The sequence below is a fragment of the Paralichthys olivaceus genome, chromosome 18 (genome assembly GCF_024713975.1).
Source record: "Paralichthys olivaceus isolate ysfri-2021 chromosome 18, ASM2471397v2, whole genome shotgun sequence".
NCBI classification, from domain to species: domain Eukaryota; kingdom Metazoa; phylum Chordata; class Actinopteri; order Pleuronectiformes; family Paralichthyidae; genus Paralichthys; species Paralichthys olivaceus.
Window position 1 is genome coordinate 5,990,067 of NC_091110.1, and position 27,061 is coordinate 6,017,127.

The 27,061-nt window shown below is 39.4% G+C and overlaps 1 protein-coding gene across 1 annotated transcript; it reads right to left on the minus strand.

Moving 5' to 3' along the window:
- Positions 1–1,995: 1,995 nt before the first annotated feature.
- On the minus strand, positions 1,996–25,104 carry gramd2b (GRAM domain containing 2B). The gene is made up of 25 exons (XM_069513954.1): positions 24,878–25,104; positions 24,386–24,511; positions 22,709–22,793; positions 22,554–22,623; positions 22,346–22,449; positions 22,153–22,248; positions 22,005–22,076; positions 20,462–20,542; positions 20,177–20,288; positions 19,687–19,803; positions 18,951–19,041; positions 18,708–18,812; positions 18,351–18,548; positions 17,215–17,377; positions 15,570–15,650; positions 12,722–12,931; positions 12,111–12,212; positions 10,220–10,318; positions 9,449–9,610; positions 9,273–9,347; positions 8,464–8,538; positions 7,380–7,946; positions 6,994–7,171; positions 6,245–6,393; positions 1,996–5,042 (listed from the first exon to the last, which is right to left on the minus strand). The coding sequence occupies exons 1-25, from the start codon at positions 24,964–24,966 to the stop codon at positions 4,824–4,826; spliced, it is 3,426 nt and encodes a 1,141-aa protein (XP_069370055.1). The 5' UTR covers positions 24,967–25,104; the 3' UTR covers positions 1,996–4,823.
- Positions 25,105–27,061: the final 1,957 nt, after the last annotated feature.

Consider the following 27,061-nt stretch of genomic DNA (forward strand, 5'->3'; position numbering starts at 1 on the left):
CACCATGTTGTGGTTTTCTTCTTTTTCTTTCCTTCTCTTTGTTTATTGTTAAGGCACATTGCAGTGATTTGAATCTTATTTGTGTTAGAAATAATAAAGCAAACATTGGTTTGCACAGGGCTGCACAAAGATGCCAAAAATAATTTCAGTTTTAACGGATGTGGATAAGAAAAAAATAATTAGGGTCACTGTTCCCATCCATTCACCCAAACCACATCCTGCAGTGAAGCTGCATCAGTGCGTCCTCCAACAGCCAGGCCTGTAAAAGCACTCTGAGGTTAACATGACATCTGCAACACCAGGGCAGATACTTCACATCTAAAAATATAAATGAGAAATTAAATTGCTCTTACTCTGAACAAAAAGCTCTGGAAGTGTTTTGTTTTGTACAACATGAACCACAGAGGTTCTGTGGTTGTCCATTTATTAAGTAACTGCAGGAAACAAACGAGTGTTATCCTCTAAGTGTGCATCTGGACAGCTCTCAGCTGTGTACAATGCACAGTGTTGTCTCGTGGGTCAAACTGCCCTGTGTGTCCACTTCCAGAAATGAAAGGCCTTTATTCAATTTAACTAGAAATTGGAAATAGTCTGTAAATTACACTGCCCAGAAAGGTATAATAAACTCTATTTAAATCAGGTTTTAAATGTAAGTCGCTTTGGATAAAAGCGTCAGCTAAATGACGTTATGTAATTTTTTATTTTTGGGTACTGGGTAACCAGCAAAACAGACTCACAAGGGTTTTGTCTATTTATTAATGGATCTATAGTTCCCTCTAGTGAGCAGTGCAGGAAAGTAACTAAATACACTCACTTCAATACTTAACTCCTATGCAACTTTGAAGGATTATTTAGGCTTTTTTATAATTCTTAATACAATTTTTTTTTTTAAGATTATATGATTATAAATATAATAATTAGTATCTTTTGTAATGAATTAATATTTTCCATAAAAAATTAATATGATTATGAAGTACAATTGCATCACTTGACCTATGAAAGGAGGTTAAGGAGGTTATGTTTTCACTGGTGTTTGTTTTTGAAAAAGGATTATGCAAAAACTATTTTGGCCAATTTCCAAAACTTAGTGGAGAAATGGAGCCGGAGAAGAGCCTATTAAAGTTTGGTCTGGATGCAGGTTGAGGGGCAGGATTTTCTTTTTCACTTTCTTTAACTATATTTTATGATGTACACATCACTCAGACCACTTTTTAAAAATATTTTTGACCTGGACAATCATGATTATTTGGCCTCGGAGGTATGGGCTCTGCTGAGTGCCATTAAAGATGAAATCAAGGAGTAACAACATGTTTGGTTACAAGGAATCAGATGCTCCATGTCATATTTACAGTGTCTGTACTTTCAATTAACTGATGTTATGTGGCCCAAACAGGAAGAATTAACCTGTTCTCCATAAAACAGCAACAATTAGACATGAGTTGAGAAAAATGAAGCTTAAAAATGCTTTTGTAAATAATAATAATTATATTCATTGTGTGACCCTTAAGCAGGGTTTGCGTGGACCAATCGATCACACTATAAAACCATAAACAATAAGTCAATGCTAAAAATATTATGGTAGAAACAATTTTTTTTTTTAAACCAATGTCAGCCCTGTTCTTTAATTTGTGATTCATTGTTTATCCTGAGTAAAATAAACTTCTAATTTGCAGTTGGTTCTCTTTATTCTCTTTACTGTAACTCTTAATGACATTTATATTCTTTGCAGTTTTTTTTTCATCTACATTCTTTTGTACAACTATAAATACATTTTGTAACAATTTTAAGGTAAATCTTTACCGTGATGTATCTGAAACTCTGTCCAAATCAATGTTTGGATAAATAACACATTACTAATACGAAAAGACAATACTAACAATGGTTTTAAACAACGCTTAGGATTATAATAAGCATTATCGTGTACTACATCTGTGTTACATTAACCCAACCCCAGTGATTTTAGTGAAATCAAATAATCGCCAGGCTGAAACTAACAAACTTTATTACATACTGCATGTCCTTTATAGCATAATACATCAATTATCAACATCAGAATATATATGGCTCTGATTTCGAGGTACATAAATCACTCAACAAAATACCCTGTTTGGACAAACAACCGATACAAAGTGCACAAATAAAGTTGATTCAAGTCAACTGCGTCACATTACAGAACTGCTGTTGTGTTTTTTAAAAAATGAATTAAAGCTTACATTCAGAAACCTCAGCAGGGTCTGTCATCTGAGGAAAGCTTCATGGGACAGTATTAATCGTATTCTCTGGTGCGCATCGAAGTAGTGACCCATGCATCATTAGTAAAAGTGGCACACGTGCACGCCCACACACACACACACACACAAACACGCTCACACACATACATAAAAACTTAAATATAAATCCTGTATATTTGGCACCATATTTTTTAGCATAGAACATAAAATACTTGCAATACAACATTGTTAGTATACAGAGGTAATATCTGATTTTGGCACATTAACAAGAACACGGGAGGTTTAAAAAGTTCATGTAATTCTACTTGTCACATGCTCAGTCATCACTGACAGGTTTTTTTGAGTTAGACATAGAAACCCACTCACTGGATATAGCAAGAATTCCTCATCGTTAAAACGGTCTTGGGTAAAAATCGTCGGTTCGCTTCACGAGGAACTACAGACTAGAGGTTCCCATGTTAGTGATATCAGGTTGATGTATTCTTGATGACAAGGAAAGCTCAATTTTCCTTGGAAAGTTCAAAATTGGTTGCAGTTCTTCAGCAGCGCCATAATGACTCATGTAAACAAACGGCGACAAATACGTTGAGCATGACCTCTGCAAACCCTTAAATCCAAGGTGTCGTCGAAACCTAACTAAGACATAATCATATATTGCACTCTAGTCTTTACTGCACAAAGGGGTTGTCCTGGCCTGTTCAAACCATCTTGACAAACAAAAAGGTGGTATATAGATATAGAATTAATAAGGTATTCAGTAATACTATGTTTATTATAACATCTCGTGTATATTAACTTTGATATATAGATTATTTCAACAGTATGATATGAAAGATACATATTTATAAATTGCTATGAATATAGGCAGAGGCATCTGTTGAAACAGAAGCAGCGCCAGATATAACATAATAACTATTCTATGATTACGTCTTCTCATCCAAACAAATACAAATAAATGCTTTCACACGCGTAGGAAACCGGCGTGAAACTCCATAGTGAATATGAATTGAAGCCTCCCATGCACAGAGAGGTTCCAATACAGGTCGAGACTGGTTTTCAAACAGGCCAGCGTGAAACCTTAAAACCTCAGCATGCATGCTAAGTAAGTAGAACAGCAATCCCTGGTGGACACGTAGAATAATTGCAGAAACATCTCGATATATATGTGTAAATACTGTCGATCCATGTGTTTGATTTGTGGTGCCGTATTAGAGATAAGTGAGAGCACATTAAAACACTGAAGTCTCGAAGTTAATCTGGGGCTGCACTTGAACATCAATCTGCAATAAATAAAGTCCACAATGGCCCGTCACCTACAACAACGCATCACAACTTCTTGTATTCAGCCTCTCGCCACACACATTTACCTCATGTATATTTGCGCCAACATATATATTAGATTCTATCTCAGAGCAGCAGAAACACATATACCGTAAGGACAGAAAACAAGGAACAGACATTTCCTTCATTTCGTGGAATCTGTGTTGACCTCAGTCTGTGGTGGGGCACAGTACTATGTGTTGAGATGTGAGCTAATGAGCATATCCCCGGGGGAAAACTCCATCTATGTGTGTTTGTTGGAGTTTTACGCCTCAGGCTTGACTGGCAAGCTGCCCTGACTCCTTGGTAACTTCACTGTATCTTCCACAGATGTACCAATCCACCGATCAGAACCACCAACCCCTATTAGGAACACTTACGCGACACTAACTTTACATGTAAATAGCCTGTTTCCAAAGACATGCAGGCAATGTCCACCATCACGGATGGCTAATTCACTAACAAGTTTCACAACAAACGAGGAACCCTCATAAAGCTCAGTCATATTAAGGAGCAACTTTATACTTAAAACGCCAGCAGCATGCACTTTGCGCAAAAAAAGAGGCAAAAATAAACGCCTGTAATCTTATTCATAACATAACTCCACGTTTGTCTATGCAAATTCACTCCACACTGGAATTGAGAAGCTCACAATATCCACAGTCTGCAAGAAAAAGCTAAAACTGCATCAAGCCACGCTCTAACTCTAGTACAAGTCTACTGCCAGCGTTCTACAGCAACATCAGAATCATCACTTACACGACCTGTAATCTACAATCCTCCACTAACACAGTCTGCATGTCCCAACTCTTCACACGCAGGAGATGAAAAAAGATGCTGTTCCGCTCTTTTCACTCCGTCAACATTTTGTTTCGACTCGACACTGTGCCGACCACGCTGCACTGGTGCTCACGTCTGTGTCCTTTAACTGAAAACGTATGTGCAGAATAGAAGTGACACTTCATCACCATGGGACTGGTGCTGTGAAGTCAAAAGGGAAAAAAAAGTTTTGCTCCCAAAATGTACACTAATGACGGTGGTTCGCGCATAGAGACCACCGGGTATGACGATGCCAGCGCCGCCTGGACTGAGCAAACTGCAGCCACACCCAGCGTGCAGTTGCAAGCATGTTTGTCTCCCTAAAGCTGCAGAGGGACAGTAAGATGCCTGAACGGAGGAGCCCTAGAGGGACCACGACTGAGCCAAAATGAAGCCGTAATGGTCTAAGAGCTGCCTGGTTGCCAAATTGTCCCACCCTGTGGAATCACCCATCTAGAGGCCAGTGAGGTCCACGATTGCCTTGATGAAAATGGTGTCGTCGCGAATGTAGGAGTTCTTGGCATCGAGCTTAGAGAGCGGGCAGAAGAGCGGACAGCCGCTGGCGATGTTCATCTCGCTCACGGGTCTCTGGAAGGAGGAGGACGTGACATCAGGTCGAAAGGCGTCGATGATGTGCTCCCTGTTGCTCTGGTCCAGCAGCATCAATGTCACCTGGAAACAAGATTAAAGCTGTGTTATGCACTATTGAAAGTTTTGAAGCATTTTCTCTAAGCTCAGTCCAATTTTAGCCCTGTGTGAAAAAAAAGGCCAGTCATTCATTTGAATAGAGCACAGGGGCGATTCAGGGGTCTCTGGTAAAACCATTTAAAAGTTAAACCTGGTCCATCTGATGTAAAACCAAAATAATGAGTTTATTTATTGACTTGAGTGGCAGAAAAATAAATAGCTTTGTACTCAAATAACTGTGATGATGATTTAAACGAAAAAACTCCTTGCCTTCGTGGTCAGTGATTAACCAGAAAGCACCAATTTGAATTTATCTGTCATATCGGCTTCAGTAGATGTGACATGGAGCAAATGTTCGTAGGTCAAAAATATGACAGTACCTTAAAACTACAGACTTTTTTTGTGCCATCCAACCTTTATTGATAGGACAGTGAAGAAGTAAATGAGGAGAGAGGAGAAGACATGCAACAACGGGCCGGGTTGTATCAGCCTCATGGGCTCTACAGTGTTAAATGGGCCCAGCCACATTAATCATCAGTGATACGAAGTGAGGATGACTAAGTGCTGAAACTGTTTTGATACTCATCAGTGCAAAAGAAAGCTTGTTCTACTGCTCAACTTGGAATATTGGTTGGAGAGACGACTGTTTTGAACATTGCAGGATTCCTTCCAGGTGGACAGATATATGTGAGGAAATCTTAAATAACAGGATCTCGTCTCTGATCAATCAAATATGAATGATATTATTGTGTTTTTTCACCCCTGTAGGTCCAAAACTGTCTTCTCTTCAACAATAATGACTCATATAAAATAAAGCGGAGATATTTTAGGAAAAATGTTCTTTGGACAAGATCAATTTTCCAAAAACATAAATGTTCATAAAATAAATGTGTTATCTGTTCAGGCCTCCTTAATACTCTTATCATAAGAAGTATTAAGTATTATAAGTATGGCTACTTCGATCATATGGTGCATATGTTGTGGTTCTCAGCTGAGAAAGTCACTTAATCAGTCTTTTCCGTACCCATTTTAAATTCCATATTGCATGAGATCAAACATTTTTTTCAGCAAATTTCCCTTTAGGCAGAAAACCTTAGAAGAGCCTTTAGTAATTAATAACAATTTGATGACGTAAACAAGGTTTCAAATCCTTCGTAAATATCCCCTGTTGCCTTTATATATTTTACCTTCTGGTTAAAGGGCCATTTGAGCAGAGCGTCACTCAGCCCCCTCATCACCACGAAGAACAAAGACAAGTGGCTGCCACGCCCCGTCCCATCTCCATTCAGATAGATCCGCAGACACATCTTGTAGCCATACTTGTTGGTGTAGAAGGCTGAAAGGGAAATAGAGGGAAGGTGAATTCAGCTTTAGTCATCAGGCTCCTGAAACACATATCTAAATAGGTTGACTTGGCTTTCAGAGCCTGACCTGCCACCTAAGTGGGACTGGGTCCATGGATATTGAGTCTAATCAGGTCGGATGAGGTCAGGTCTAGAGTCCGTGTTTCAATACTTAATTGAGTGCTAATCATCCTTACTGTCATCATTTAACACAGTGCGTTGTGAATGTCGTAGGAGAACATTGTGTATTTTATAGTGTGAACTTTGAGGTGCAGGGAAAATGTATTACTCTACATAACATCTCTGCATATCACATACACTGGGCATGTGCATGTAAGCAGTTGTGTCATTGTAAAATGCATAATTTAACTGCAAAACAGTTGTGAGCAAAGACAACAGAGTCTACCGGGAGGGGGTCATGTGATAACAGCCTGACAAATCAGGGAAGGCCGAGTGTCTATGTCATCGTTTCCAAACATCTCCGTTCGAGCCCATCACGAGTAAAGGGCAGCTCCGGAGTTTTCAAACTGAAACAGTTTAAGCAGAGTTTTCAAACTCTGTTTTAGCGGTTCTACAATAATGACTCATGATACCTGGTGAGAACATGGCAGGGGCTCGACCTGCGATTGCATCTTGTCTCTTTTTGGCAAAATCAGAGATCCTCCAGACAAAGACACCGTCGAAGGTGGTGGCAGACATTTCTCTGAGCCGGCCCTCCATCTCAGCAACTGTCAGGTCCTTCAGCCCCACTGTCCTCTCCAGCTGTCGCACCTGGAATAAAAACACACACTCCGCTTTAACAGGTTTTCCATTCAATCCATTTAATATGTGCTCAATAAAAGGAAACAGTTAATAGTTTGTGGTTTCATTCTTCTTGGAGAAGAAGAATCTGTGGTCCATTTAAAGGTATTTGAATAATGTCATGTGTGTTTGAGAGTGTGACTGTGGCAGTTTTGGTTCTGTCCCCTCTCAGTCCTACCTTATTACTGAGAGCCTCGATCTTATCCTGGTCCAGTTTATGCTGACGGTTGCTGGCCTCCATGGTGGTGGCAAACCTCTCCACCTCTCTGTTCAGCACACACACCACATTTTCAAACGTGCCTGATTTGACCTCCAGCTCCGTGCACCTGCGCCCCAGCTCGGCCACCTTGGTCTTCTCGCTGTGGAGCTGGAGCTCCAGCGCTGCTCCCACCGAGCTGGGCAAAGGTGTGAAAGAGGTGGACACAGAGAGGGTGGGAGCCAGAGTGGGTGGTGGGGGGAGAGGAGCTGAAGCAGGTGGACCGGGGGGACCGGAGCTGGAGGATGAAGAGGAGGCGGCGGCTCCCTGCACGGGAGGCCCAGAGGAGGTGGTGATGAGCTGGGAGACTCTGGCCTCGAGCTCCCTGAGGGACTGTTGGAGCTCCACCAGTTTGTGTCCGGCTACTTCCAGTCCCTGGGGCTGCAGGCCCTCCATGCTCACTTTCATGCCCATGATGTAGTGCAACAACAAATTGAGGTGCTCGTAGGCGTAGGCGCGCTCATGGTCGTGAATCTTCTCCTTCTCCACCTTTATAAAGGAAGTGACAAACTGGAGGTCAAAACTTTTGTACCCAAACAAATCCTTCTTGACTTCGGCAAGTCAGAAGACCAGCCCATAATTACATCTGCTCTTGATTTTACTGATACTGTCTATATACTGGCCTCTACCTCCATCTTTAAAGCCTCAGTACACTTTACTGTATTCTTAGAGAATCATTTCATCCCACATCATTGTGTCTTACATGAAAAGGTGGGATGGTTCTGCTTAGTAACCAGAAGCTCTACAGCAAATACAGTAATACAGTGTTTTATCATATGATCAAAATAATCATCAGTTGCCACCCTGCATGCTGGAGGTGTTTCTTCCACACATCTTCCAAAGAGCAGTGTTGAATATCAAAAATAATGTGATAGAATTATTTAGCCTTCAAATAAAAAAAGCCTATCTAACCCCCTCTTGGCGATAATTTCCATACAATCCTTCAAATGAACACATGTGTAAAGATATATAAAAATAATGTTGAGAAAATAATCCAGTTACTTACAGAAATGTCACATCCCACAACATGAAATCGACACGGAGTTCTGAATTTGCTGCAGAACTTAATATGGTCGACATACTGGAGAAAAAACACAAAAAACAAAAGGGCATTAGTGAAAAAGACAGCAAGGCATCTGATTCTATAGAAAATACATATCTGGTAACATTTCAACAACCCAGCAGGTTGATTTTAAAGATATTTCCATTATCCTAAAATACTTTTCAAACTAAATAAATGAAAAAATATCCTGTCTGCTGCAATTTTGAGACATGATCCTCATGACTGTGATTAGTTCCTGATTATTACTAATTCTTTTGTTTTTGCATTATTATGTGCTGATGAAATGAACTCTTCTGTTCATTATCTGTCTTTCTTATTTTTTCAAAATCTCCAAATAAAGTTTTCAAACTATACAATATGCTATATCCATCTTTTTATTCTGAAGTTTATAGAATAATATATGAGCATATGATCCCTCATTAATCTGTTTAATTTATATTTCTATCTTGTTTTATACGGTTGTAAACTGCATGTGAAAATAAAATAAATCTGATACCTGGATGGAAAGCAGAATCATAAATGGAAAACTTGGCAGTTATTATTTTTTATTCTGCAGTGGAGAAAACACATTTTAATGCACTGAATATTTTTGGTAAAGTCTTAAAGAACTGTGGAAATCTCCAGAACAGAAGGAAGAGGATTTATAAGACCTTCTAGGTTGTTCAGTCTGTATTTTTTTCGCTTGTGTCTCTCTGTGACTTGAGTGACAAAATATTTCTCTCGTCTACATGAGCTTCACAGAGATGACTCACCTTCTCTCTGGGTATTTTCTTCTTGGCGCAGCCTTCACAGATCATCGGGTACTTGGGACAGATCTCATCATGTGCCTGGGAAAAAAAAAAAAAAAAAACGAGTGACACACAAAGAGCTGCTGTGATGTACTCAGACATGACACGAGCGTCTTAAATCCAAATAAATAATTTCTAACCTTGATGTTTTTGAAGTGAAATGGCTCCTTGCAGTACTTGCAGTTGAGCGTTCTCTCCGGGCACTCTCGCTCATTATGGCGTTCTTGTTCGTTGAAGCGGATCCGTTCTTTGCAGGACGGGCAGGGGATGATCATGAACTCACACTTCCCCTCGTGGTTCAGCTGTAGGAAGGAGAGCTGAGGTTGAGCTGTTGTGGCAGACTTTACAATTTGGCCACTTCTGGATAAACTGTCTGCAGAACGTACACATTCATTCAAAGCAGTGTTTCCCATTCATAATCTAGATTGTTGCAGCTCGTCATATTCTACTTTGTCCGGCTAATTTCACAGTAAACCAATTTTTACATATAGAGATATATGTGTTTTGCTTGGTTGCTGCATTGTATAGCTGTTTGTAGCACTATCTGCAGAATGCTCACTTGCGATATCATCCGTAAAGTTTTTACCGTCTACAGTCAAACCTCATAGTTTCTGCTGCAGTTGTGTGCAATGCAGTTCTCTCTTGAGTCTGTGTCCCTGTCACTCAGAATCTGTTGCATGTGAGAAAGTGAAACAAATTTCTTGGCTCTGCCCATTTATTCTGATCTGCACAAACTTTTTATGGGTTCTTTCCTGACCCATAAGACATCCTTCCGCCAAGTGTTCTGGTAATCCTGCTACTAAGAGACAGATAAAACCTCCTTGGCGGAGGTTACAAAGGATCGACTACCTATCACACTAAAAATGTTCAGGCATAAGAAAGTCATGAAACTAGGTCTAAGGTCATCTCACCTCGTACTCTTTAATGCTGCCTTTCCAAGTGCAATTTTCATTGATACAAACAGCTGATAGGTTCTCAACTTCCCTACGAACAGCGTTGTCAGGAAAAGCCTGAAAAAACAAGAGAAAACAAACAGGATTTAGTTTCACACTGTATCTGTGCAATGTTTCCATTTCCATCCCTGTTTCCATTATATTAATTATTTATGTTGAGGAAATGTGTGGATTGAAATTGTATTTTTTTTTTTTCCTTCATAGTGAGTTTAGGGGTGAAATAAAAAAAAATAACAATCATGAGCACCAACATTTGTCCTGCAAGAGCTTTGTTATTAAATTATTATTATTGATCTGATAAACTAGACTTCAACATCAGAACTATGACTGCAGGAGTATGAGACGAGATCGTAGGTATGAAGCAGCACAGAGCAGTTCATTCTCATCCACTTAGTACCTGGAACCGTTTGGACATAAAGGGCTAAAAAAGAGGTACATTGATGTTTCAGATAATACTGCACAATATACTGTTTAATCTGTAAATTATACTTAACTACAGTTACTGAAGTAAAAATACAGTTTTAAGGTGTGTGTACTTTTCATATCATTTCATGGTTTGATAACCAGAGAGGTAAATAAATCAATTTAAAAAGCAAATATTAGAACAAAAATAATGCAAAGTCCAGTTTCAGAACTTTGTTTCTTTTTCTTCCATTAATCTCCTCACAAACACTTCAGTTGATCTTGTGACCATTTGAAAGGTTCAAAGGAAGAGCACTATGCAAAACTATACAAATACTCACTGGCCCTGACTCCACCCTGGACTAGCTCAACACACAGATCCTTAACAAACACGGTATTCATAGTGGAAGGCAAAGAAAGAATTTCTGTAGATATGATAATAAACGCTTTGAACCTTTGAACCTTGAAGTCTATAAAACTACCTTCATCTTGAGCCCCTACAACAGTAACATGCTGCTTAAACACTGATGCATAACAGTCTTGTTATATCATCTGCATTTTTGCTAAGGCCTGAGTTAGTGCTCTTTTTTCAACAACCAGTACTTTTTACTGATTGCACTGGTACTTGTACTCAGTATTTTTTCTACTAGTGGTTATGTATGATGAAAAGCTACAGTGTGAATGTGATGAAATCAGGCTCTGCATCATTCATAGATTTCAACCTGACAAAGGTCTCGTCACCGGTGGGACTGAAGTGACAAACATCTGAAATGATTATATATAGAAACAGCTGAGTGTCTGAGTCTGCATCAAAATGAAACCATCTTTGTTTGCCCGTGCATGTGCTTCTTTATTAGTGTCTGAGTTTCCTGACAGGAAATTGTCGTCTTAGAGCAGCAGTAGAGGAACAGAACCTCAGTGAGCAGCTGAAAAACCACAGCAGATCTGAGAAAGGCTCCACCATGTTAAATACATATGTGACACATTTTCAATGCAAAAATATATAAACTTCAAAACATTATCATAACTTGAATGCATATTGACAATAGAGCTGAAATGATTAGTGCATTCAAATAAAAAAAATCATGAAAGTAAAATTAAAAAGATTCTCCTGCTCCAGTTTTTCAGTTGTGAGGATTCCATACTTTTCTTGTTGTGATAATAAACTGAAGAATTTGTGTTCGATCAAAACAGAACATCTGCAGACTTAAGCTTGAGCTTTGGAAAACTTGGATCACAAATTTTTGCAATGTTCTCACCTCTTATAAACAATCAATGCAAAAGATTTGATCTAATACATTTGTTTTTTGATTAAAATACTACTGGAGCATTCATGGCACAATTCTGATGAATTCACTGATACAATCAAGAGACTCACTTTAATTAAAAAATCTAATTAGGAAAGATGATACTTTACTGTACTGGATAAAAATATGTTTATACTCACACATCCTTGTTTCAAAATGGACGTAGGGTCCTCAAAAATATCCTCTTTAATGCAGGCACTGCATTTCTGGGGTCCATTACTGCAATAAAACAACAACATGTACTGATAAACAACAAATTAGAAACATCAGGTAACAAAGGATGGAAAGTAACTAAGTACATTTACTCCAGTGTTGTACTTAAGCAAGTTCTTCAAGTTTATACTTCTTTCCCTCCACAGGTCAGAGGGAAATTGATTTCTGAATCAAATCTGTCCAATAACAGTAAAACAAACAGCAGTAAACCCAAACACCTTTTATCACTTTAACGAAATTTCTGAGGGCAACACTCTGCTCGGTAGTAGTAATGAACCTTATTCATACATATTTTTCTAGTTCTTTTTTTCTAGTTAATTCTTCAAGTGCAAAGTTTTGAGTTAAAGTAATTTTCTCTTCATCTTGTGGTAAAAAAATATAAAATGCCACTGTACAAGTTATTATTTTGAAAGCAGAGGGAAGAGTATAACAAGATGGCCCTTCAGTCTCAGGTCAATCTCAACTCCAGTAGCTTTCAAACGTGTTTAGTCCTCTTTCTCAAATCTCTTATCAACATTACACTTCGGCAGCTGCTCACCTGACTGTCCTGTTGAAGCAGTAGGAACAGAAGCGGTGTCCACACTGGGCCTGAAACGGTCGACGGAGTATGTTGTGGCAGCAGTTGCACAGGTGCTTGTCCTCCAGCTTGTTGCCCAGGATCTTCTTGGGGAACCCGGGCTTGTTGCTCTCCATGGACGAAGGAGGGGACGGTTCCTGTGCGGCCATGGTGTCTCTTCACACGTGGCACCTGGCAAACAGATGACAAGTCAAGAGCACAGGACATGTTAAAGACATTTTTTCATTCTGATACAGCAGGAAGAGAAGTGCTGGGTGAGAAATTAGCTGCAGTGAATATTTTGCTAACACTGTTTTTCACAGATTTTGGATTTTCCATTTACTGAAAACTTCCAGGAAAAAGGAAAGACATTGTTCTTAGTTCATTTCAAGAATATTCCAGGTCTAAGCAATTTGGAACAAATTCTATTAGGAAAATGGACAAACAAACATTTTATAAAGTTGGATGCAAAAGTCTGTGTAGCTCAGGCCCAATTTAAAAACCTGTGCAATCATGGGCATTGAATTGAGTTGAGATCTAGAGCGTAGGCCGTATAATTCAAATCATTTTGAAACGTTCAGTGACTCTGGAAGAGAGACCCTTCCCATCACGATAGAATCGTTTCATCACAGGATATCGGTGATCGCTCAGAACAACTTAGTATTGATTTGCAGGGACTCTTCCAACTAAGCCGGACTCAAACCATGTCAGCACAATGCCCCAGCAGCATCATCACAGCTCATCTGACCAAAACACTGTTTTCCACACCTCTTTCCAAAGTCTGTTCATGTCATGCACTTCTTCATGTTTTTTCCATACACTGAAGAACAAGATTTGTTTGTATAACGCCTCTCACTATGTTCCAAAGATGCTTTCTTAAAGTCACTAAGTCTAGGTCGAAGTCAATTCTTCGTGTATATAGGGGCTTGGTTGTGTAAATCCTTAAAAGTCATAAATACAATTTCAGCATCTATACGAAAACGAACAGAATGCGAATGTCCTGCAGGGAAAATAGGTTTTATGAAGCTACTTTTGGAAAAATGCCACAGAGCATAATTGGATGTTAACAGCGTGACTGTACTATGTAGTGCAGGTGTGAATCCATTAGGTTCCTCTACTCATTTATTCAGGTTTTTCCTTTGATTTGCCACATGACTGTGTACAAATGGTAAAATATGTAATGAAGTTCCCTTTATAAAGTGTTCAAAGTGGTGGCAGACCTTTTCAGAACTTTTACTCAGGTACAGTAGCAGCACCGAGGTGTAGAAACACAAGTTTAAGTTATGTATTTAAATTTCAACAACAGTATTATTCATTAATATGAATCTATATAGTAACTAGTCACTAAAGCAATGCATTGATGTGGTGGAGTAGGAGTAAATACTGTTGTACTACGAACTACTGCAATTATGAATGAAAAGGTTTAACTCTATTTAAGACATGGTCCCTCCACAAGACGAGGGAAGAAGAACTGAGGGCCTGACTCAGCAGATATTCTATTTCAGTGATGCAAATGTATCATTGATCAAAGTCTGTAGACAGAAAAAGAGCAAAATAATCCTGTCAGCCCTTAAGTCTATTCAAACAAAACATGCCTAACCATAAATGTTAAAGGGATCGATAATCAGTATAGCAGACACATATTGTGTGATTCAATTTCTGTGAACGAGTACTTTGCTCTTTGTCATGAAACATGTGGCAGTGTTTACATTCCTGTAGGGCTGCAGTTTAAATTGAATCCATTACACCTGCAGATTATTTTCCCGATCTATAAAATGTCATTACTTTACAAAGTCAAGTTAAGTTCACCCAATAGCTTGTTTTTATCCGATCAACAGCCCAGAAGCTAATGATGCTGAGTTTACTGTCACATACAAGCAGTAATTTAGAGGCTGGAACTAGTGAAGGTTAATATATAATAGTTGGGGTCCTCCAGGCAGCTGTTGGTGCCTCTGACAGCAGCGTCCAGCCTTTTCAACACGCTGTCAGCCATCAGACATGACTGTACCACGGGTGTAAAACCTGCTCCTGTTGTGATCATGGTTCCTCACAGGCCAGCTGACAGGCCCACACCCTTTGTTTACATTCCCACATTCATGGCTCCCTGTGGTTGACTTAGCACAAACTGGTGATGACAAAGATGATGATGATCACCGACTGCCTCGCTCTCCAGTCAAACAATAAACGCCCAGGGCTTTAATGACATTATATCACTTATATAAAATGAAGTTTCATATTGAACATGTGTATTACTTTCATTGTCAGGGTAAATATTTGCTATAGGTAAAGTATGATCAGCTGAATTTATGTCCGCACCACAAGTTAGTTTACTCACCAACATTTGTCATGAAGCCTGTGGCAGCTTTACACCTCTGTGGGGCCAAAACTAACGAGTACTTTCACCATCGATCATATCGTCTGATTTTTTTTTTTTTGATTAAATTGATCATAGAGTAAAAACCTAAGGATACTGTATCCAAAAGCTAAAGATGTTTAGTTTACTGTCACAGAAAAGCAGCAATTCAGGAGCTGGAACTAGTGAAGGTTGAAGTGGATGTAAATAATATATAGTATAATAGTTGGGGTCCTCCAGGCAGCTGCTGGAGCCTCTGACAGCAGCGTCCAGCCTTTTCAACACGCTGTCACCCATCAGACATGACTGTACCACGGGTGTAAAACCTGCTCCTGCTGTGATCATGGCTCCTCACAGGCCAGCTGACAGGCCCACACCCTTTGTTTACATTCCCACATTCATGGCACAAACTGATGATGATGGGGATGATCACCGGCTGCCTCGCTCTCCGGTCCAACAACACACATCCAAGCCTACCCGGTAACGCTGCTGACAACCCGCACATCCATTGTCTCCAGCCTCCTGCTCCTTCTTCCTTGTTGCTAAGCTATCAGCATCCTGGAGTCAGAAGTGGTACCCAGCGCCGCCACGCCCCTTCCAACCCTCCAGCCTGCCAGGGACCATTTGCTGGGGAAGCGTCTGCAGAAGCAGGTTCCATCACCAGCACCGGGAGTTCACACTTACCAGCGGTTCGGGTCTAAGCCGTCATCGCGTGCACGGGTCGTGGAATCACGTCTCCCGGTGGCACGTTGACGCTCGCGCACCGTGCGGGATGTTACACGCGCGTCTGCAGCCCGCTGACGGTGTTTGCTCCAGCCTCAGCCACATAATAGAGATGTGGTCCCCGAAAGCGACGGCTGTTATTGTCCAATATCGCCATTGCACTTTCAGACTGGGTGTTACGTCATGCAGGGGAGGGGGGGGCGTCGGTTGATAGGCAGACGAGGTGTGGGGGCGTGAATCTCATTGGTTCAAAATTCAGGAGTGGGCGGGGGCTTTGTTTGTGAGAGCACAATGAAGCTTCAGTTTAAAGCTTCAGTTTGTTTGCGATGCTGCTGCTTCTGTTTGCACGTGAAACTCACTGATTTACTCTGTGTTATATGAGAGGAGTTCAGATCCAAGGTTACTTTAACAGCACTATATAAAAATAAGTTACTGAAGACAGTAAACTAATACTAGAGCACAGTATTGTGGTTGTAATGACCATGAGGATAGCAGTAAGTGATATGAAAGTAGTACTGCACATATAGTGTTAGTAGAGAGATAATAATAAGAATTACAATGAAAATAATAATAATGATTTGACTATTAATATTATGATTATTATTTTTATGATTATCATTTCACACATTAAAGAATGGGTTAATAATCCTTCATGATAAATTAAGTTGTTAACTAAGTTGCAGTAATTTCATCTTTTTTTTACTGTAAGTGCTTCTGTAATACTACAACTGCTGCTATCGTGTGGACTTGAAGTGTGTTTTTGCACTCTGTCACTATTCCGGTTTGGACTACTCCCGTCCTATCCACTGTGTTGCCTTATGACTGCATACTATGTCGTACTCTGTACTATGTTTTGAGTACTTAATATGTTGCTTACTTATATGTTTTGTCTATGTATATGTTTACACTGGGGATCAGAGAGAAACAGCATTTCAATCCCGTCTATGTCCTGTACATATGGCAGAATGTAAAATACAATAATGAATGTTACTGAAAGATAAACAAACACTCGTACATTAAGATTTATTTACATAACATAAATATAATTTATTTGCAACGAGATTCAAACTAAAGAACATTAGAACAGCACAAGTTGACCTTTTCTGAAATGTTTGTAAAACCAGTCAAATACGACCTTTACACCTAGATACCCTAAAAACAAAATCCTACAGTTGAGGAAAAAAATCAAAGCGCTCCGATAAATGCTACACACAGGCTTCAAAATGTTGCTTCACTAACACTGGCAAACACTAACACGCTGCTTCAATGTCACCTCTTGCATAAAATAATCCTGAGTGGAAAGGGAGGATATTGCACAATTTAAATTGACGTTCACACCAGTTTGAGAAAACTTTCTGAATGAGCTGTCTGTGCTTTGGCATCAGATCTATTACCTAACCTGATCTACAGAGGCTGGTCTATGGTTGCTGTCTATAAAGATGGACGACATGACTGCTTCCCAATAGTGAAGCCAAAGCAGCTTGTTCGCCACCTGATGGGAGGCTGCAGTATAGATCATAAACCCTGCCTCCTCCATGTTAGCGGATGGGATACGGGCCAAACTAAAAAGTCAAAATTGTTTCTGTAATTTTAGGTAGTTCTTATCACACTGATGTTTTTCAAAGGTACATTTTTCACGCATGTTTGTTTTTAGTTTAGTTATTTCATGTTATTAAATGTGGTAAAAGGTCATGACTGACAGCTGAGACCGGCTTGTGATTGGTTGAGGCTGTGTATCAGCGGGGCCTCGTTACCACGGCTCCATTCCCTAAATCACTACCCCGCAGACTCTGGCTCCAAATGTGCAAGATGGTGGATTTCATATCTGAGATATTTTGGCTTAATTTCTGGATAGACCGAGGAAGTGGAAACACTTTCATCTTAATATACAGTTCTATGAGTTTGACCACATGTCTAATAAAAGATAAAGCCTCTGTGCAGACCCTCAGACAACGGTCTTCTTCAAGTCTCTTCAAGTAGCTTCCGCAGGTTTCTTTGAATCTAGGAAGAAAAAAATATACATGTATATTAACACCATATAAAATTACTCTTAACTACTGTGGAGACGTCCATATATACAACTCTCTTGCTGAGTTAGACGAGAAGGTGGATGCTGCACTCTAACCCAAATGCTAAATATGAAGCTACCACCAGCAGCTCAATAGGTTATCTTAGCATATTGACTGGAAACAGGGGGACAGCTAGCTTAGCTATATTCAGACAAAAAAAAATACACCTACTAGCAGCTCTAAAGCCCATTAATTAACATGTATATTGTTTGTTTCATGTGTACACAACAATACAATTAAAATTTAATAATTTGTGTTTACGTTTGGACTATTTCTTGGTTAAACAAATGACGTTAGACTGATTAAAAAGCTCATTTTCTAAAATGTTGAGTTATTCACTCTTAATTTATATTACTAAACTGATTTTGCGAGTTTGCCTCATCACATTTTTGTGAATAGCCATGTTTGATAGTGATCAACACTGTGTTCATTAGTCATGGGCCTTTTAGTCACAGATCACACCTACTTTGACTCAATGGTGCAATCACATTTCTGGAAATCTACAAAATACAATTGTAAGATTTTCTGATCATAAAATATCAACGACATTCTAGGGCAGTTTATTAAAATCAGACAAACCTTTTCTAGCCTGAACAGGTTGGTGGACAGTTCTCCATAGACCTCAGCATTCACTTCATCCTGGGACCTGTGGCTCACTGCATTTCTGCAAATAGATTTGCACTAAATCATAAACCAAACAATGTGTGATGTTGCACTAACCAGGTGACCTAAAGCAGTGTGAGGGCATTTGGGCATGTGATATAATCTGATGTCTGGAGCACAGCGCCCCACACTGAAATCTTCTGTGGAGTCAAACTCTTACTCGTTTCTGATGTGTTCCCCAATGGACACCAAGGAGTTCAGACGATGCTCGAGAGCCACAATCTTGAAAGCCATGTAACAGGAGGACAAGACGAGAACACTAACTCTGCTCACACACACAAACAGAGAGAGAGAGAGAGAGAGATGAACATTTCTCACAGAACACCCGCTGTTATGGAAATGGGAATCATCCTGTCAAGACAAACCGAGCTTCTCATATTCCACATAATGAAAGGCCACTCACAACACCAAATAGATCAGGAGGATGGCCTGTAGCGACTTGGGCTGAGTGGATTTCTCTTTGAGTGTGACTACTCGGGTTGGCTTGGCTGATCCTATAAATCATGAAGAAAATGAAAGAGAGAAAAATTATTTAGTATATGTCAGATGTACTAAAACTGCATTTCACATTTTAGAATGTAGTATAGGGTGCAATGATAAAGAAAAGTCCACATTTTGGGAAATGGCTCTGTCCCTAATGATATAACCGAAATCATGAGAGAATTGTAATACAATTTGTCAATAAGGGAACTGTCTTGTCTTGAGACTTGGTGAAAGGGTAGGACATGGGCCAAAGAGGAACATGTGAACTTTTTGAGAGGAGCTGATTGAGGGGGCATATCTTTTTATTTTTTTTTGACATTTGTGTGAATTCCTCCACAAATAAAACAGATATATTTAGGAAAAAAAGGCCCAGAGTGCTAATATCTACGAACAAGTGATATGGTGCAGATTTAGATAATGATCTGGATTAAGTGCATTAAAATATGTATTTTTATGTGGACAGTCCTGATGCTAAGCTAAGTTAAAAAAGCAAAAAGCACATCTTTAAACATACATAAAAAGTGAAAGATTCATCCATTCATTATTTTCGACATTTCCAATGATACTGAATTCTTTCTGGTGAGAAGTGAAACTCAAGACTACAGAGGCAGAAACAAAGCTTCCTTTGACTCAGACAGATGCAGTTGTTAAAGTACCGTTGTTGAGGGCAGCTCTGTGTTTTTGGCCCGGGGTCTGTAGGTGAATATCTGCGTGGACTGAAACCTCTCCGCTCTTCACCGCACTCAGAAATGAGTCTGGGAGGCCGCTGAAGTCTGCTCAAGTAAACAGAGGGGAACCCGTGACTGAAACTGCCACCTTGAGCCAGAGTAAACATTAACAGAAGTCCCAAACATCCTTACACATCAACATGTTCCCTGTGTGAGAAGGAAAAGGCTGGCTACTTATTATGAACGGCAGAAATAATAAGGGAGGGATCTGTTTTCCATGCCAACTCTCTTCACAATACCAAAAAGAGAAGCCTCTGTGGCTCAAATTTCACTTTGGCTGAAGCCACAGTGACAGTGGAAACCCTGAGCACATTCAGAGAGGAGAAAACTAAACGTGTACAATGGATTAACGTTAAGTAAATAGCAGCTTTGTAAAGGTGCGTTGACACAGAGGGCTGAGGATGGAGCACACACACACCAGTTATTTTGTCATAATCTGGAGTTTGAGAGTCGGAGCTGCTGCTCTCCATCATCTCCTGTCGTCTCTGCTGCACCACCCCATCCAGGTCAGAGAAGTCTCCGGAAAAATCCTGCAGGGAAAACCATACAGTAAAATGAATGCCACATACTGAGAGGCTATTGTATAACATGAGATTAAGGCATTTCTATAGATCTCTTATCACAGTGGAAAATCTTCTCATGTACAATGAATACATCCAGTGAAAACATTCCAGTAAAATGGACGGACAGACCCCTGACTGACCAGAGGAAGAGACGACGAGCAGCTGACTCTGAAGCTGTTTTCACAGGAAGACAGGATGGGGCTGTTACAAGTCTTCTCCACCTGCAGCCACAGGGAACACGTTTCAGTGTGCAGAATATACAACTGGAGCTGGGTGATGTGGCCAAAAATGATATCAAGATAAACAATTATCATATCAGTCGATATCACAATAATTATAATTATCACAATAAATGTTACATTATTATTTCAGATTTTACAAATCTTAGGCAGTACATGATGTTAGTGCTCAGTGGATGTTTGGGCTGTTTTAATGAAAACAAAACACACTGCTGTGTATGTGAAGGACCTATTAAACCTTTAGAATATTTCTATGGCCCATAAGACTTTCAGCATAAATCAGGTTTGGTTACTTCTTTGTGTCGACTATCTGCTCCTGGAATTAATCACAGTGATACCGGATTAAAGTGTGAGTCACTAGTTCATTCTATGTAGGAATTTATCAGCTAATATAAGAGTTTTGTAGCTATTATTTGACAAATATTCCCCCAGTGATTTTTCTTTATGGCCCACTTGCTATTGAAGTTTAATAACCCTGGCGCAGGTCTTGATTTGCAATACGGCATCAGATTTCACCCTTTTATAGCAGCACTTTAACACTCAATGGATTTATTGTGGATTGTGCTGCTTTATCATGTTCACATTCACTGTGTTGTTTTATGGATTTCATTTGAGATAGAGTATGATGGAGTATTGGGACCACACTGATGAGAAAAAGCTTTCTGAGATGTTGAGAATAAAGTTGTGATAATGCAAGAAAAAGCCATAATTCAATGAGAAAAAACTCCGTTTATTTGTTTTAGGAAATCCCGCGTACTCACTGGAGTTCCACTCCTACTGTTTTTGTTGAGTATGAAACCACTATAGACAGCGAGCAGATGTAACCTAACATTTCCTCCACTGAAGAGGCCATTTCCTCCAAGTCTCTCTGGTTCTTTCTTCAGAATACAGACGGATTCTTACTAAATATTCTTTAAGTCCTGATACTTAATGTGGAGCTGATGTGACAAAGGTTATTTGCAAAACTAATTCCTTAGTATAACTGAACATGATGCTCCACATTCCTCATTTGAATGCACGTGACAGGTCGATCTTCTGATATTCCCCCTTTGACGCCTAATATCTTGTAATATCTCATATTCTCTATTCTCTTAATATAACAAAATTTATTTTGATAATATTACATCTTTATTCTAGTAATATTAAATCTTTATTTTCTTTATATTATAACTTTATTTTGTAATAATACGACTTTATACTCGTACTAACTTTATTCTCGGAATATTATAACTTTATTTTTGCAATGTTATCACTTTATTCTGATTATATTACAACTTTCTTCTTGTAATATTTTGACTTAATCTCATCTAATTTCTGAGACAAGCACAAAGTTGTCTCATTTCCCTGTTCAGTCGCTGTTGATGTTTACTTTCATCCGAGCTCTAATGCGAAGATACTGAGTACCATAAAGATAAATGAGTGTTTTATATTAGATATCACTTACCTCTGGATGAACGCAGATGGATTTGAGCAGTTTGTAGGTGGTGTTTCGAGACAGGAAGGACACAAACACATGCTGGGAAAACAAAAGTTTACAATCACTTTCCTGTTCATATCAAATGGGATTAAAACTGTCTCCACAGTCTTCTTACCTGGTCACTTGTGGTTTCAATCACGAGGGCGTTTGGCACTAATAATGCTGTTTTGGTTTTTTTGATGAATGTCACAGACATCACTGGGATTGAAATCTGGGGAAAATATAATCAGGTAATTGTCACAGTGAGAGAATTCAGACATATACAACACGAGCTGGTGCTGAAGCCAAATGATGTTTCTAAGTCGTACCTTGGTGTCTCTGCCAAAGACTTTGGAGTGGAAGCAGATCCAGTTATCAGATACAAACATTTTGCCCTGATATAACATGTCTTTCTGCAAGGCACACGTGTAACCTGTGGACACACACAGAACCTCACATTAAGATTTGAACTCTGATCTAATCTTATTGAATTTCTGTGCTTTTCACATCAAAGTAAATATTTCCCCTCACACCTACTTTGTTTGAGCAACTCATCTTTGCTGACGTCCTTGAATAATTTGTGATAATGGGTATTTGTCTTCGATAACTGAAAGCAAAAACATTTTATCTGTTAAGATTTGACAAAAACATGTAAAATCCATCAAAGGTTTGGTGAAAACTCGTGTCCCTACCTGACTGGGCTGTTTCTTCCTTTCAAACTTGGTTTCAATGTCGCTCGTGCTCAGCATTGGTGAAAGCTGCTCCACAGGTTTCACTCTGACAAATAAACGGTCAGTGTTTGTGGTTCAGTAGCGTAGTAACAGAGGACAACATGCAACAGCAACTATAACAGCAACGGCTTCAGAGGAGTCATAGCTCGGGATAAAACATGAACGCTTGTTCTACTGATCCACACAGAATCCACGATCACATGTCCTTCATGTGACGCTGCACAGAGTCACCTGTGGTTATACAAGAGCTGCTTACACAGCAACAGCCGAATCTGTAAACAGGCCTTCAGTCATGCAGGTACCAAGTAGTTATGTGGGATTATAGAGAAAAACTCCACCTGAAGTCATTCTGAGAGGACCAACATCTGTAAATATTTATTATGTTTGGGTTATTTAATATATGTGTGTGTGTGTTCGTGTGTGTGTGTGTGGTCTGTTGACAAAACACAAAACCCGCACACACAGCTAAATCCTGAATGAGTCCTCAGCAGTTAAAACATTCTCAGCCACCTCACAGTCACACACATGATTTTCTCTAGGAGCTGATGCCTTGAGGAATTTGTCTGGTCACTTTACCCTGTGTGTACAGACATGTAATAATATGTGCAATGATTCTGTTAATCCACATTTACTTCAACTCCTTCTTACTTTGTCACGTTGGTATTTTAGATTGTATTTGTTACTTGTAAATTAAAAAGTCAGTGTTCACTTTTGTCTGCAAACTTGCTTGTTTCCTTTGTTGTATAAATTCATTTTTTTAATTGAACTGAACGATGAGGGAATTAAAAAAATGTGTGCAACAGAAACAATATTAGAAATCCACACGTAATTCTGCTGTACAGGCAAATGGCTAACCAACATAAGATATATTTCAAAGAGTCGAGGTTTAATTAGAATTTACATTCAATAATCTGCAGGGAATCCAGTGTATCTTTGCATATACAAATATTTAAATGTAGTATTGATAAAGCCTGCACCATCAACTAATCTGCTCATTCATTTCTTAATAGATTGATTCAATGTTTGGTGTAGTCACAGTGACCACATAGCTTTTGTCTATCCAACAGTTCAAAATCCTAATAAATAAACCAATATCCTAATTAATTCAATTTCCAAGATATTTGTATGCTATTATAATATTATAAATACATTTACACCAGATTCATGAGCAGTGAACTTTAATAAATAGTTTATAGCACAGACAAAATAATATAATGTATTTATTAAGTTTATTACATATTGTTTTGATGATGTCATGACATTTTGTTTTTGATTGTGGTTGTATTTGTGAGGTGTCCTTGAGTGTCTTGAAAGGCACATTATTATCATTATCATTATTAGTATTCGAAGTAGCAGTAGTAGTACCAGCAGCAGTAGTATTTCCCTACACTGATGAGCTGCATAAAGAGTAGAGGCTAGTGTTTAGGCAGATAATGAATGAGAATATAGTCGAACACACTTATGTGGGAGAAATTATAATTGCTGACAAATACTGCACATTGATAAAAACTTAGAAAAGCCATTATACCTTCAGAGCACAACATTATACTGTGTCAGAACTTCACTGCTCCTCAACAGAGTCAAGTGTTGGCAGTGTATTATATGATATTCCACAGAGGACAATATAACCTGCTGCACCTCAGACTGGCTGGTTTCCTCCTGCTCTCCGAGGGGTCTGACTCTGTGTCCACACACAGCTGGAGGTCTGCAGGTAACCTTCCTCTCCTCCTGTCCCTCCTCTCTCCTCCATTCTCCACCTCAGACCTGGACACATTGCAACACAAACACCGTTCACTTCTCTTCTCCCTCCTCCTGCGCAATGACTCACCTTGGAAACACACGCACACACATTGTCCAACTTGTTGTGACACATTCAATTTTGCAGGAGTGGAATGAAAACCCCCACACACCTCTCCGTGTAACAGCCAAAGCAGGTTATCATGCATTACTACAAGTTCATAGGAGAAGTTTTGACTGGTCTAATATGCAAATGTCTGGTTTTATCCAGTGCCACGTACGCATCCATTAAATTATATTTATCCCAACAGACACAATGCATTAGGCCTGTGTGGCCTCCTCTGTGGCCGCGGAGCAGACCAGGCCCTTCCTCTCCATCTCACCCACACTCACCGACTCCCCCGGGAGTCCCTGTTGAGGAGTTGCTCCGGTGTGGATAACGGGGTCAGAGGTCTGTCCGCCGGCTCGCTCATCTGTACCATCTGTTGGACACTTCATTTATATTGCACGGGTTCCCCCATCGGTCCCCACTGGCCCACCCTGCTCCACAGAAGAAAAAGCACAGGAGCTGCAGGAAGCTCGAACACGGAAAGTTTGGGAATCGTTCGTCGACGAGTCCGAGGGAGACAGAGGAGGAGCCGGGAAAAGGGGAGGGCGCACCAGGGAACAACATCAGGAACAAGAGGGCAGGAGCCGACCTCTGCTGGAGTTTACGAAGATTCAATCATGTTGCAAACTGTTCAGTGAAGTATCTCCCCGTGATAAAATAGGTCAAGTGGGGGAAACTTAATATCCCAAACACACAGTTATTACAAGGTTGGATTGTGCGTAAAATCTGTGCGTAAAAACCTCTCCACCGTAAAAATCTGAAATGAGCCGGTGTCTAGTTCACTCTGTTAAGCACTAAAGCTGCTGGTCTACTCCTTTAAAACTCACGGACCCTGAATCATGAAAAACTCAGTTACTATTTCAGCAGAGAGCCTTTTAGAAAGATGCCCAGCAGGGGGCAGCAGAGTCTCAGTGATGTATTGTGATTACATTTCAGGTGAGACCTTACCCTCAGGTGACCCTGAAATAAATAAATAAATGTTTAAGAAGCATTTTAATGCTGCAGCTGGTTGAAGTGGTTCATTTAGATATTGTACATTAATAGTAATACTACTAATAATAGTACTTTAAGTTTACAATACAATACACTAAAGTATTATGGAAAATAACAGAAAATGTAGAGTAAAGAAGAATATAATGTTAATTGATATAGTTAAGCAAATTCCCTGTTGAATTTAGTCCTGGAATTGTTTCGGGCTGGTTGGAAGCTGTTTATCATACATTGATATTTATATTATTCCAAAACATTAAGCATTCAGTATTTTACAACTATTTCCTCTTTCTTTATTTCAAACACTCTGAAAGGCATGTTTTTTTTAAATTAATGGCAGCACCACACTATCATCTTATCAAACACACCTCAGCAAAATCCATCCACTGTGGAGACATTTTAAATCAATTGAATTTAAAAGAAAGCTCTGTGGGTTTAAACATTGTTTGGGTCATCTGCTGGTTAAAAGTTTAACATCTGTATTATACATATTATATTTTTCAATAATAACTACAGCAGATGTTGAACATGACAGGAAGTTTGACCTCTGCCTGGAAACACCTCATGGTATTATAGAAGACCCAACACAATGAAACAATGAACCTCATCAGCCTTCCAGCAGGATCTGTTGTTGTCTCCATTTCTGTTCCCCGACCCCCAGGAGTCGCTGTCGACTCATTTAATGGAAACATTAGTCCAGAGGTTTGCAGAAGACTTGTCAGAGTTCATTAAGTGACCTGGAGACAAAGGCACAGCCAGCGACTGTGAGCCAGCAGCTAGTTAGCCTGTCATTAATCATGGCTGACAGGGAACGAGGGGTTAAAGGTGGGGAAGCTCTGTGAGGGATTTTATACAGATACTGGATTATTCATAGAGAAGGAAAGCAGGGAGACACGGAGATCATGTCTGTTTACTGTGCATTCACCAACTAAAACATGTACTTACATTACTTTTTCAAATACAAATTTCCAACAGTGACCTTTGTTTGATAGTGATACATAACAAAAAGCAAGTTTAGATGCATTATAAATAGTCTTCAAACTACTGGTGGAAATAGTTCAACATCTGATAAATCTCTCTTTCATGAGAACATCGATAACTGATAAAAATCATCACCTTTCAAAAACAATTCCTGGAAAGAAACCGTTGAACAGATACTTCATTTGGTACGGTTGACATTTATCCATGAAAGCTGAACATAAAAGTAGAAAAATAGTAAAAATGACTTGAAAGAATTTCTGTCAAAGAAATTATAACAACTAATTACAGAAAAGCCATTCTAAGAAACAATCGGGAAATTGAATGAAGTGGGTAATGCGTGTAGGCTAGTTCATAAAATTGTACTTTGAATATTTTAAGTTTATCATTGACATTCATATGGATTTCCATGAAAGAAATTACTACATTACTAATTTATTTTTGGGATTGGAAACTAAACTATTACCACCATCGTTCTCTCTGGGAAAATGATCCAGGAA